At 40.0% G+C, this 14256-nt stretch overlaps 1 protein-coding gene across 1 annotated transcript in view; it reads left to right on the top strand.

The window, feature by feature from the left end:
• The first annotated feature begins 7556 nt into the window (after positions 1–7556).
• Positions 7557–14256, top strand: part of LOC140714414 (stromal cell-derived factor 1-like) — a 41370-nt gene continuing 34670 nt past the window's right edge. The window contains exon 1 of the mRNA XM_073025694.1: positions 7557–7726. Coding sequence (XP_072881795.1) covers positions 7663–7726 — 64 coding nt within the window. The 5' untranslated portion in view covers positions 7557–7662. The remainder of the gene's footprint in view (positions 7727–14256) is intronic.

Genomic DNA, 14256 nt, shown 5'->3' with positions numbered 1-14256 from the left:
TTTACATTCAGTTGAGGATAAAATTGTATTATGGGAAGCGATGAAAGCATATTTAAGGGGTCAGATTATGTTATATATCTAAAATTAAGAAGGAATACATGGCAGAAATAGATCAATTGGAAAAAGATATCATAAAGTTAGAAAAAGAATCTCAAAGATATATGACAGAAGAAAAACGAAGACAAATTGTTAATAAAAAACTACAATATAATACACTCCAGACATATCGTACAGAAAACGTAATTATGAGAACTAAACAGAAATATTACGAATTAGGTGAAAGATCACATAAAATTCTTGCTTGGCAGTTGAAAACAGAACAGGCTTCTAAAACAATAAGTGCAATTAGAACAAGTGTAAATAAGGTTACTTATAAACCTTTAGAAATTAATGAAACTTTAAAAAAAATTTATACTGAACTATATCAATCAGAATCACAAAATAAGATTGCTGAGATAGATAAATTTTTATCACAAATAACCCTTCCAAAATTAAATTTGGAAGAACAGAAAGGATTAGATATGCCCTTTACATTAAAAGAGGTTGAAGAAGCTTTAGAATCACTTCAGAGTAATAAATCCCCAGGAGAAGATGGTTTTCCTCCTGAATTTTATAAAAAATTTAAAGATTTATTAATTCCTCCTTTTATGGAATTAATATACCAAGTGGAAAGAATGCATAAACTCCCACAATCTTTTTTAACAGCGATCATAACTGTATTGCCAAAAAAAGATAGAGATCCTTTAAAACCAACATCATATAGGCCTATTTCTTTGTTGAATACAGATTATAAAATAATAGCAAAAATTTTATCTAATAGAATATCTAAATATTTACCAAAATTAATACATATGGATCAAACAGGTTTTATCAAAAGCAGACAATCAATGGATAATATAACCCGGTTACTTAGTATAATTCATTTGGCACAAAAAAGAGCGGAAATGAGTATGGCAGTTGCTTTGGATGCAGAAAAAGCATTTGATAGATTGGAATGGGATTTTTTATTTAAGGTATTGGAAAAATATGAGTTAGGAAAATCTTTTATACAATGGATTAAAACCTTAAATACTAATCCTCAAGCTAAAGTAGTTACAAATGGTCAGATTTCAACACCATTTTGCTTAACGAGGTCAACTAGACAAGGCTGCCCATTATCACCTGCTTTATTTGTGTTGGCAATAGAACCATTAGCTGAATTAATTAGAACAGATTCAGACATTGGGGGCTTTAGAGTTAATCAAGAAGAATATAAGATTAATTTATTTGCTGACGATGTTTTGATTTATTTAACAAACCCATTGTAATCTTTGCAAAGATTATCTTTTAGATTGGAAGAATATGGGAAAGTATCAGGGTATAAAGTAAATTGGGATAAAAGTGAAATTTTACCCCTTACCAAAGGAAATTATAATCAATGTCGATTAGTAACTCAATTTCGATGGTCAATAAATGGGATAAAATATTTAGGTATTAGAGTTGATAATGATGTAAAAAATTTATATAAACAAAATTATTTGCCATTATTAAAAAAAATAAAAGAGAATCTTGATAAATGGATGATGTTACCAATAACATTAATAGGTAGAGTTAATGCTGTAAAAATGAATGTATTTCCTAGATTGCAATAATTATTCCAAACTTTACCAATACAATTACCTCAGAAGTTTTTTCAAGAACTGAATAAATATGTAAGGAAATTTCTTTGGAAAGGAAAGATGTCAAGAATATCATTGGAAAAATTGACATGTAAATTTGATTTAGGAGGGTTACAACTTCCAAATTTTAAGAATTATTATAAAGCAAATCAACTTAGATTTATTGCGTCTTTTTTTGATGAAGAAAAACTGGCATGGATTAGAATAGAATTAGATAAGATAGGAGAAAACATACCAGAAGATTTTATATATAAATGGGAATCCAAATGGATACGGGAAAAAAAAGAATCTCCTATATTAAGACACTTGATTGATTTATGGAATAAGGTAAATATGGACGATGAGATAAAGAAATCTTTATTAGCAAAAAGAACTTGAATTCAAAATAGGCTTATTCCTTTTACAACGGATAATAAACTTTTACATAATTGGTTCCAAAAGGGGATTAAATATATAGGTGATTGTTTTGAAGGAGGTATATTGATGTTGTTTGATCAATTAAAAAATAAATATAAAATATCAAATAACACTCTTTTCTGTTATTTTCAATTAAAGGCTTATTTACGAGAAAAGCTGGGACAAACAATGTTGATGCCAAAACCTAGTGAAATAGAAATATTAATTCAAAAAGGAAAAATTAAAAAAATTACATCTTGTATGTATAATTTGATTCAAAAACAGACAATTAAATCAGGAATTCATAAATTAAGACAAAAATGGGAATCTGATTTGAATGTTAAAATTGTTGAAAAAAAGTGGTCAAGATTATGTTCTGATAGTATGAGAAATACAATAAATGTTTGACTTAGATTAATACAATATAATTTTTTACATCAATTATATATAACACCACAGAAAATAAATAGATTAAATTCAAATATGTCTGACCAATGTTTTTGATGTAATCAAGAAATTGGTACTTTTTTACATTCTACTTGGACTTGTTTTAAAATTCAACCATTTTGGATAAATCTAAGAAATGAATATGATATATTTTTGAAAATTTGGCTCCCATACTTACAAAAGATAGGATTAAATACATAGGTCCTTTGAAGATAAAATTATAAAGTAATTGGGGAAAGTAAAAATAAATATTAAAATTATTTTGAACTCCATGGAGCATGTGGGGGTCCTCCGATATCCAGGCAATCTTTCTCTTCTTTTTTTTTCTTTCTTTAGATAAGGGATAAGGGGGGGAGGGTTAATATTATTTATATTATATTATAAAATAATTTATATTATTTTTCTCACTATTTTATCATCACATTTATTCTTTGTAATTTTCTAAAATTTAATCAATAAATAAATAAATAAAAGAATCATCAACACTTTGCCACTGCATCGATCATCCCTGAGTGACACGCATTCTGAGCTGCCAGTCTTTACATATAAAAAAATTATTCACTAAGAAGCTTCCCTTTTTCAATTGAGAAGTGAGCCTGCGCAGTGCAGAAGAAGCAGAGTTAAGCACAGGAAAATATGACTTGGGAAACTGTTTGGCACCGTGGCACAGCTTCCTATCTGATGGCAGAGGGGAAAGAAATTGTTCCTGAATCATTGAATGTGTGTCTTCAAACCCCTGTACCTCCTCCCTGATGGTAGTTACAAGAAAAGTATTGACTATGAATATAAAGCAAACATAAAATGCAGCAGTGACAACAGCCAAGTTTCAGAAATTTAAATTGTTATACTGTGCTCCCATTGTTGTAGTAGAAAATTGAATTTATTGTTAGACCTGTGGATAATCATTTTATTCTGTAATCAGAACCTAGTCCATTACTTAATTATTTCTGTAACTACTATTCTGCTATGAAAATATAGTTTTACTGGTAATCTCATCAACTGAGAGTGCAAAAGTTATACCAAATTCATGTTCAGCTAGATCAGATTTGACTAATTTATTTAGATTTATGCAGATTTGTTTAAATTGGTCTCCTGGTGTGCACCGGTTTGTAGTAAATCGTCTGGTAATTCAAACACTAACTCTGTGTGGCCTTTCCGTTTTTTCCTACAGGACTGAGCAGTGATGTTCACCGGTTTTCACCCACTCAGGTTACACCCAGGAGCTGTTGGAGGTTTGGCAAGAGTCTCCACACAACATTACAGCGTGGGGAACAAGGTAGAGACCCTCCATTTGGAAGCAAACACATCTCCTCTCAGAATGTTAAACCTTAGACGTGTAAAAATCTACAGGAAGTGGTGGATACAGCCCAGTCCATCACAGGCAAAGCCCTCCCCACTACTGAGCACATCCACAAGGAGTGCTCCAGCAAGAATGCTGGATATACTAACAAGGACCCCCACCATCCAGGCCATGCTCTCTTCTCACTGCTACCATCAGAAGCCTTACGTCCCACAGCGCCAAGTTTAGGAACTGTCATTACCCTTCAACCGTCAGGCTGCTGTAGCAGAGTGGATAGCTTCACTCACCCCACCACTGAACTGATTCCACAACCTATTGACTTGCTTTCAAAGACTCTACAACTCAATATTATTTTTTTCAATATTTGCACGATTTGTCTCCTTTCGCAGTTTAGTTGTTTTTCAGCCTTTGTTATTCTTAGTTTTTCATAAATTCTATTGAATTTCTTTATTCATCTGTAAGAAAATGTATCTCAAGGTAGTATATGATGACATACTTGGATAATAAATTTATTTTGAACTAACCGTTACTGTTAATGGGGCCAGAAATGCCATTGACATTGCCATAGCAGCTTTCCATAATCATCATAATGGGTTCAACTGACTGAAAATTAAAACCCAGACCAGGACACTGAGAGTCCACTACTTTCTTTGAGTAAAGTTGTGGGATTATGCATATTCCTGTAACTGTGCAGAGCTGGGACTCTCGATTTGGCATCTCGCAAGTGTCACCATGCTTCCATCACCAATATAGCATGTCCACAACTTACTAACCCTAACCTGCACGCCTTTGGAATGTGGGAGCACCAGGAGGGAACCACACGCTCACAGGGAGAATGCACAAATTCCATGCAGTCGGTGGCAGGAATGAACCCAAGCCGCTGGTTCTTCACGGCCCTATGCCAGCATGTGAGCTACTGTGTCATCCCATTGGCTTTCTGTCACTTTTGCAATGATGCGAACTTGTGAGGGAGAGATTCTAAATTGGAAGAGCCATTGTGCTGGGACAGTTCCATTCTCTCCATCTCAGAGGCCCTGTTCCACAACTGAAGACTTCCTTGGTTGCAGTGGATGGTCATAACATCTCCCATGCCTTGGCATCATCATTGCTCTCCACGGAGTGCTGCTGAGCTGTCTTCCTGGTTGTTGTATCTCACTGGTGATGTCATCTGCCCCGTCAGCCGGAACTGACTTCACACGTCCTTATTGCACCTGCTGGCCACCCTCACCTGGTTTCGCCTGTCTCTCGAAGCAGTGTACTGGGGTGTGGCTGCTGTCACATCTAAGCAGTTACTTGGAGCCTCAGGTGAGAGCTGTGTGCCTGGTGGGGACCAAAGATGGATGAGCTGTCTCGAGGGGACAGGACAAGCCGTTTCACTAGAGGTGCTACCCATTCCTGGACACCCGATACACCCTAAAACTGTGCACCCATGCCAGTGATGCCCTACATTGTCCCTGCACCTCGCTGTACTTGTGCACATCAACATGAGGTTGAGACTGGATGAGCGATACTTTTACTGAACAGTGGAGCAGACTTAGGCCAAGTGACATACTCCAGCTCCTATAAGATGAAAAATGAGTTTATTTGTCACTCGTACACTGAGAAATTGAAACAATCAAATACATCCATCAATGACCAGCACAGTCTGGGGACGTGCAGCTCACAAGAGTTATCGTGCCTCCTGTGCCAACATAGCATGTCCACAACTTAGTAACCCTAACCGGCTCGTCTTTGGAATGTGGGAGGAAATTGGACTCCCAGAGGAATCCCACATGGTCATGGGAGAACATAGAATCCTTTACAGACAGTTGTGAGTATTGAACCCCAGTTGCTGGTGCTGTAAAGCATTTTGCTAACTGTTACGCTACTGTTTTGCACCTGGCTTTGCTTTGTCTGAGTGTAAGTACAATCCTTGAAGGCAGCTTTTAGAGGGAGGAACTGGAAGTGCACTTGTCTGAATACCTTTGATCTGCTCGTCATTTCAGAGTTTTCCTGGAAGGAGTCCACAGAGATTGCTTTCTCCTCTTCCAATACATGGGAGGCCACCTAGAAAGCTAGTGAGGGCAGAGTGTGGCTTTGAATTTTAATTATTGTCTTGTTAGTTTACAGGCTTGCTTCCATAATAATCTGATGCTACAAATGGTCTGTTTTCAGAAGAGTCACTGGAAGTTATTTATTTATTTGGAAATACTGTACGAAACAGGCCATTCCAGCCCAACAAGCCAAGCCAACATCATCCAGCAACGCATTGATTGAACTCTAGCCTAACCATGGGACAATTTACAATGACCAATTAACCTACTAACCAGTATGTCCTTGGACTGTGGGTGGAAACTGGAGCACTCGGAAAAACCCATCTATTCCACGGGGAGGATGTACAGATGACATGGGAATTGAACTCCAAACGCCAATGTCCCGAGCTGTAACAGTATAGTGTTAACTGCTATGTCACCGTGGCACTGTATGTAACATAACCATGTGTTCTTTGACAACTCATGTATGGGATACTGGTATAACACTGCGTTAACACAAAGTACACTGCAGATGCTGTGATCAAATCAACACGTACAAACAAGCTGGAGGAACTCAGCAGGTCGGGCAGCATCCGTTGAAACGAGCAGTCAACGTTTCGGGCCAAGACCCTTCGTCAGACCTGATAACATTGATAACACGTGTTGATAACATTGAGTTGTTTTGTATGAGTGGTCACAGGAAGATTGTACAAACTCCTTACAGGTAGCAGTGGGAATTGAACCCTGATTGCTGAACACTGGTGCTGTGAAGCATGGTGTCCAAAGAGTCCTATTTATCAGTCATAAATAGAGGTTTGCAGTGGGTACACTTCATGCCAATAGAGTGACTGCTTTCTTCAGGGCGACATCCCATTTTCCCAACCTCCCTGTCTATCATGAGCACAATTTCAGACAAGGTCTGGCATTAGGTTAGTGGGTAAAGTGGGTGCACACTTCATCCTCTGAATCCTGTCTGCCTTTTGGAATGATATGGCAAGAGGCCCACTTTAATCAGGCAAGCTAGTCTCCTGAAGGACAAAGTTTAAAAAAAGTCTCTAAAACAAAGAAACAAATAAAGTTATGATTAATAATCAGAATGAGTAGTTGTAATAATAAAATAAGGAGTCAATCAGTTAATCTTCATTAGTGCAGACAGATGGAGATTACAGCTTGCGTCCTGTTATCAGGATCTGTCACTTTATTATACTCAAACTCCTAAATGTTTGCTCCTTAGTGAATTGATTGAGAGGGAGTTCAAGAAATTAGTCTTCTTAAAATGTTTTAAAAACTTTTTTTGAACTTTTATTTCTGGCAGAGAAATATGATTTCCTTCTTTTTTGGAGTGTCCTCAGACCCTGTACTTGAGAGCTGCAAGATAACATGCCTCTGTTTTGGGATCTGCCTTCTGCACTAACTTTACCAGCCAGTGAGCAAACCTGATCTGTGGGCAATCCCTCCTTGTCTTGTAAGGACAAACACGTTCACAGAGCTTACCCAGATGCACGTTAGAAGCTAATCGGACTGGAAGGCTGGTGTTAGGAAATTACTCTGCTCTGGACAGGCAACGTTAAAGACACCAGCTGGTCACCTGACCCTGGCCAGTCTCATGTGTATTTAGCTTTAGTGAGGAGAGCTGAAACTATTCCAATAATTGGGAAATAACTCAAAATGTAACCACCTTGCCAGTTTTTGATAAACTACCATTTTGGGTATTTTCTTCATCCAATAAAAAGCTGGAATGGGGGTGGATTCCTTCCAAATGCAGAGATACAACTAGCTGGAAATAATTGAATCTGGGATTATTCAAACTCTGGTAGCTGTGCTGCACAAGGCTCTCAAACCTCCCAACATGAATGTGAAATGTGTGCTGTTCGTCCTTCTGGTTGGGATGACATGCATCGACGTGAGCCGTGGTAAGTAGCCACTACTCAGTAACTTTTTAACATCTATCTTTCAGTGTGCAGCTCTGCGTACACCTTGCCACTTTCAGAACTGTCCAGACTGTAAATCGAAAAATGTACCAAATCAAAGATAGAGAGAAAACACTTGTCCTCTGCCAAAATATTTTCTTGTTTTTGTACAGATTCCAATCTGGTTTTGACTAACTAATGAAGACATTTTTCAAAACAAATAATTATTGCACTCTGCTTCTCTCCTTCTTGCTGCATTCAGCAGGCCATTGAGAAGGAGTGACAGGTCTCCAGTCTTAATGCTTGATTGCTTAAAAAATCACTAATGCTCCAAAATTAACTCCAAGAAAATTTTTTAAACAACATGCTGAACTGCCCTGTTACTAAGTTATTTTAAATCCCGTAACAATTCCAAGTTTTTAAAACCATACTTGAAATAATTCTCCATCTTTAGAATTCAATTATCATTAAGTGGAAGTGCCTGAGATTTTGTGGTTCTCCTGAATGTGTTGATTAGAGGTGTGTTTTCTGAAGTGAAGATAACTCTCTGTTGTGGTTTCTGAAGTGAAGATAACTCTCCAGATAAATGACAGTAAGAAGGGTCTGTTGCTAAAGCAGAATTAGGTGAAATAGTCAGACTGTGGTGACAATCCGAGAGGCACGGGGACAGTGATGCTACTCTCAGGGGTGTGGGTGCATCACTTACTCAGGTGACAATGAAGCATGTCATCTGGGTGAGGAATGTACTCCAGTACATTCACTACCTTGGAACTCCCGGCTGCTTTGAGATTCTGAGTTTATTTCACAATCGTAACCGAGGTTTCACTCCTTTCAGCTCTTTTTGACGTTCTGCTCTGTTTTGGTTGACATCTGATGTCAGAATTTCCATGAAGTACATAATTAAAAATCCAACCCTTGTTTGATTTTTTTGGGCATAAATAGTACATCCATTCTCAAATACTTCACAAATAAAATAGGAGGAGACATAACAGGAATAACCAAACTAGACTATTGTCAGACGAATCCTCCCGAGCAGAAGGATATTGTAGAATAAATTTTATCTGCAAAGCAGACTTGTGAATGGCTTGTTAGTTTACAGTAAATTGGTTAGTTTGAATTGTTTTTAAACAGAGTTAGACAGAATTTTGCCAGGGTTGCAGATTAAAGAGTAATTTTGGAAGAGCACTCTGGTTGTTCCGTCTAAATGTGCAATTTGATTGAGAAAGGCTGTTTGCTGCACAGATCCAGAATATTCTCACTTATGTGGGATTGAAGCTTAATTATTGTTCCAGGAGATATTCATGTTTACTATTTACAGACTGGACATGACTGGCCAATTGAGTCAAAAGAGATCAACATTGTATCATGCCGCACTACAAGTTTATCATGTGTAAAGCAATAGGTCCATAAATTTAGAAGCAACTTAAATCCAAATCTGGGGAGTTGTGGGCAGCTACTGAATGACTAGTCCCTGGTGTGAAATGCATCACGGTCTCTGGATTTGTTGGTTGTTCTCAGACAATGCAGTTTTGAGAAACTTTGCAATCATAATGAGTCCTGCCACCCGGACTTTCAGACTGGAGCTGAAAATTAGGTGGTCTAGTTGCCTGGACTATAATCACTGTAATCCGCAGACTGTAATTTTCCTTTGAGAAACGTACTTCTTGAACTGCAAAATGAATTTCTGAATTTTCTAAACCTAAATAGACTAGTGAGTTTACAACCTCCGGAAGGATTGAAACTTGTCTCTCAAGAGTGTAGGTCTGGCACCTTGAAGGCAAAGGTCTGCCATCGCTGGTGTTGACTTCAGACCAGTTTAAAATGTCGAGGCTCCAGAGCGGAAAATGAATGAATGATTAGCCCCATTTCTCAATGCTTACTAAAGCACTGAGTTAAATTAAAGTGTACAGGCCTGAAAGAAGAAAAGGTGCTGGTATTCAATACCGTCTGCCTGTGTTTGACTCGTCTCCTCTTCTCGCTATTACCATTGGGTGGGAGGTGAGAGTCTGGGGTCCTACACCACCAGGTTTGGGATCAGTTGTTGCTCAGCAGCCTTCGGGCTCCTGGACCGTTTTCACTTCTCTCTGTACTGAACTGACTTTGCAGACTTACTTGTTTAATTTTCTACTTCTAAGTACTGTTATTATTCATTTACTTTTAAAATTATCTGCATGATCTTTTGCACATTGGATGTTTGTTGGTCTTTGTTGTGTGTGGTTATTGTGCATTCTGTTTCTTTGTTAGTGGCTGCCTGCAAAAAGATGAATCTGAGGCATAAACACGGTAGACACGGTGTAGTGGCATCAGCACCGGACTTCGAGGTTCCCAGGTTCAAATCCAGCCGGTTCCTTGCACGCTTCCATTGTGCTGGGTTGAGCATCAAGCTAACAACTCAAACTTGTAAAAAACAGATAAATGTGCTGAGGAAATGGCAAAAACTGCCACCCAATGCACAAAAAGGTGTGAAATTGAACAACATATGGTATGCATACTTTGATAATAAATTTACTTTGAACTTCAATTGTGAACTGTTATGTGTTCTAACAAATTCTTTCTGCATTGTGCCTCTCAGCTCAATGCAACAAGTTCCTTCTGCCCAGGTCACTCAGAAGGTTTTCTGTCACAGAATGTATGTTTGTGGTCTTCTGCTGCTAACAGTTCATTCAGAGATGCTCTTCTGCACCACTGTTGTAACATACAACATAAACTTGAGTTACTGTCACCTTCCTGTCAGCTTGAAACAGTCTGGTCATTCTCCTCCGATCTCTCTCATTTACAAAGTTTTTTCTCCTACAGAACTGCCACTCACTGAATGTTATTTTGGTTTTGCACCATTCTCTCTAAACTCTAGAGACTGTTGTGCATGAAAATGCCAGGAGATCAGCAGATTCTGAGATTTTCAAACTACCCTGTCTGGCACCAACAACCATTCCACGGTCAAAGTCAGTTAGATCACTTTTCTTCCCCATTCTGATGTTTGGTCTGAACAACAACTGAATCTCTTGATCATGTCTGTATGCTTTTTTTGCATTGAGTTGCTGCCATCCACATAATTGGCTGATGAGATATTTGCATTAACAAGCAAGTGCACAGGAGTATTTAATAAAATAGCCGCTGAGTGTATCGACCTATCTGCTCAGTCCACTTTCTCAGTTTCTCCAATAATGAGATAGATCAGGACTAATGTTCTGTTTATTAGACCTCACGGTGCGTGTGAGACAAGTGGTATTGGTCAGGTAGCCTAGAGGTTAGTGCAGCATTATAACTGCTTGTGATGTTGGAATTCGGTGTTCAATACTGGCATCTTCTGTGAGCAAATTTGTATGTCCCTCCCCGTGTGTGTGTGCATGTCCTCCAGGTGCTCTGGTTTCCTCCCACGCTCCAAATATATACCAGCTAGTAGGTTAATTGGTCATTGTAAATTGTGCTGTGATTAGGCTAGGGTTAGGTGTGTGTGTGTGTGTGTGTGTGTGTGTGTGTGTGTGTGTGTGTGTGTGTGTGTGTGTGTGTGTGTGTGTGTGTGTGTGTGTGTGTGTGTGTGTGTGTGTGTGTGTGTGTGTGTGTGTGTGTCTCTCATTCGGTGCTGGAGCAAGGTTTGATCGATATGGTTTGTGGACGGGACTGTAGTTCACATCACGACGTATGTTCTGAGGCTGCCTGCCGATAATGAACACAGAGCTGAACTGACTAAGGACTCTTTGATTTTGTGTCTTATCTTCTGTGTTTTTGCTCATTCTTTCTGTTGCCGTTTGCATGACTTGTGCATGGGTTGATGTTTTTCTTTGAATGGCTTCCATGGTTTTCTTTGTTTTGTGGCTGTCTGTGGTGCGATGAATCTCAGGGTTGTACACTGATATAATAACTGTACTCTGAATCCTTTTCAAGTTGGCGAGTTGCTGAATGTTGCAGCTCGGTGGCTGAGGAGGGCCGGTTCTGTACTGAATTTCTAAGCAAAATCTCTAAATTCTCCTCAATTGAAAACTCACCAGATTTAGAAACAGCTTCTTGCCTTCTGCCTCAGAGTTCTAAACAATCCATGAGCCCATAAACACTACCTCACTATTCCTTTGCTTTGTGCTGTTTATTTACTTTGTAATTTGTAGTAATTTTATCTTTGAACTGTAGTGCTGCCACAATTCATGTTGTACAATAAACCCGTTTCAGATAAACAACTGTCTTTACCGATGGCCTTCAGGGTCAGAGTCCTGGTAAATAAGGAATGACAGGTCCATGGAAAGTATTCGTTAGCTGCCCTCTAACATGGTTCAGAAGAATTAGTCAGAACAAGAGATTCTAGCCATGCTGGAAATGCCACATTATATAGATCAACAAGGCATAAATAGCTGACTGTCAGTTCCAGCACATACTGTAGATGTAATAACAAGGGAGTGTGCCAGCATCTTTATATTCAAAAAAGGTTCGGCTTCTCACCGAAAACAAACTTCCACAGATGTACTGTTTAAGCTATTCTGACTAGGTGCTTTGTAGTCTGGTATGGAACGTCAGAAGCTGCAAAGAGTAGTGGCCTCAGCCCAAAACATACCGGACACATCCATCCCCATCGGGAATATCCACAGGACCCAGTCCATCCAGACACATCCCTCCCCATTGGGAATATCCACAGGACCCAGTCCATCCGGACACATCCCTCCCCATCGGGAATATCCACAGGACCCAGTCCATCCGGACACATCCCTCCCCATCGGGAATATCCACAGGACCCAGTCCATCCGGACACATCCCTCCCCATCGGGAATATCCACAGGACCCAGTCCATCCGGACACATCCCTCCCCATCGGGAATATCCACAGGACCCAGTCCATCCGGACACATCCCTCCCCATCGGGAATATCCACAGGACCCAGTCCATCCGGACACATCCCTCCCCATCGGGAATATCCACAGGACCCAGTCCATCCGGACACATCCCTCCCCATCGGGAATATCCACAAGCCTCGGTCAAATACAAACGTTTGTACATCACGGACATATCCCTCCCCTTCGGGAATATCCACACCAGTGGGAATATCTGGATTATTCCCTCCCCACCAGTAGTCATATCTACAGGAGGTGCTGCCTCAGAAGGCAGCGTCCATCATCAAAGATATCCACCATTCAGGCCACGCCATCCTCTCACATCTCCCTTTGGGCAGGAGCCTGAAGACCCACACCACCAGGTTCAGGAACAGCGACTTCCCTTCAACCAGCCGGTTCTGAACCAAATGACATGACGCTGCAGTTAGACACTGTGGCCACTCTAAATACGGTACTTCACACTAAAATGCATGATTTCTGCTCCAATTGTGTTCTTTCTTACAAAAATTGTGTATGATTTCTTTTTAAATTATATGAACGCTGCTTATCGGAGGCTTTGAGCCTGTAATGTTGCTGCAGGTACTGTACGTCGTCATTGCACCTGTGCACGCATGGAGTTGTGTGTGTGAGTATCAATGTGGCTTTGCTCTGTTACTTCTGGAATGCCATCGGCATGTCTCCACAGCTCACACAGCCGTGGATTCATGTCTCAGGTCCGGAGAGGATGAATGGATGTTTTGGAACCAGATTAATGCTTCCAAACACAAGAGATGCTGGAAATCTTGAACCACACATGCAAAATGCTGCAGGAACCCAGCAAGCCAGACTGCATCTACAGAGAGGAATAAACAGTCAACGTTTCGGGCCGAGGCCCTTCGTCAGGACTGGAAAGGAAGGGGACAGAATCCAGAATAAAAAGGTTGGGGGGGGTGGGGAAGTAGAGGCTGGCAGGTGATAGATGAGGAAGGGGAAGGTGGGTGTCTGGGGAGGGGTTTGAATTAAAAAGCTGGAAGGTGATTGGTGGAAGAGGTGAAGAGCTGGTGTTGCCGTACCGAACGTTGTGGACTTGCTGAGTTCCTCCAGCACTTTGTGTGTATTGTGAATCCTTCCATTCATCTGGTCTCCACTATTGCTCCAACAGTTTGCATCCCAGCTGGACGGGGTCCAGTCTGGGAAGCTGTAGTCACATGGAGCGTTTTGAAGTTGAACAGGACGATAGTCTTATTTCTGATTCGGGTATTGCCCACACTCCTTGATGTGTTATGAGCCCTCAGAGTTCTGGTGCAATCTGTGCCAAGTAATGTAACCGGTGCCAGGCTGTGGGCTTGTGCTGTCTTCATGATCTTCAGCAGACTCCTTCACCGCAGGAAGTGATCAATCAAACTGTGTAATCAGGATTGCATTCCCGAACAGTATGTATGAGGAAGATCAGATAATAGCATCAGAGAGCTGGAGTCCGATCCTCGAGGACATACAGAATGCCAGTATTCTGTATTGAACTTCAATGTAAACGTACCAACAGCAGCAGTGATGTTATTTACAAACTAGCTGCATCTTCTCTTACATTAAGACCATTGAACACAGGAGCAGAATGAGGCCTTTTTTTGGCCCATTCAGTCTCTCCACCATTCAATTATGGCTGGTATATTACTCCTCTCAACTACATTCTCCTGCTTTCTCCGCATAACCTTTAACACTCTGACTAATCAAGAACCTG

Source organism: Hemitrygon akajei, chromosome 21, assembly GCF_048418815.1.
Source record: "Hemitrygon akajei chromosome 21, sHemAka1.3, whole genome shotgun sequence".
NCBI lineage: Eukaryota > Metazoa > Chordata > Chondrichthyes > Myliobatiformes > Dasyatidae > Hemitrygon > Hemitrygon akajei.
The sequence above is the reverse complement of the archived record's forward strand: the minus strand, read 5'-3'. Positions and strand labels throughout refer to the sequence as shown.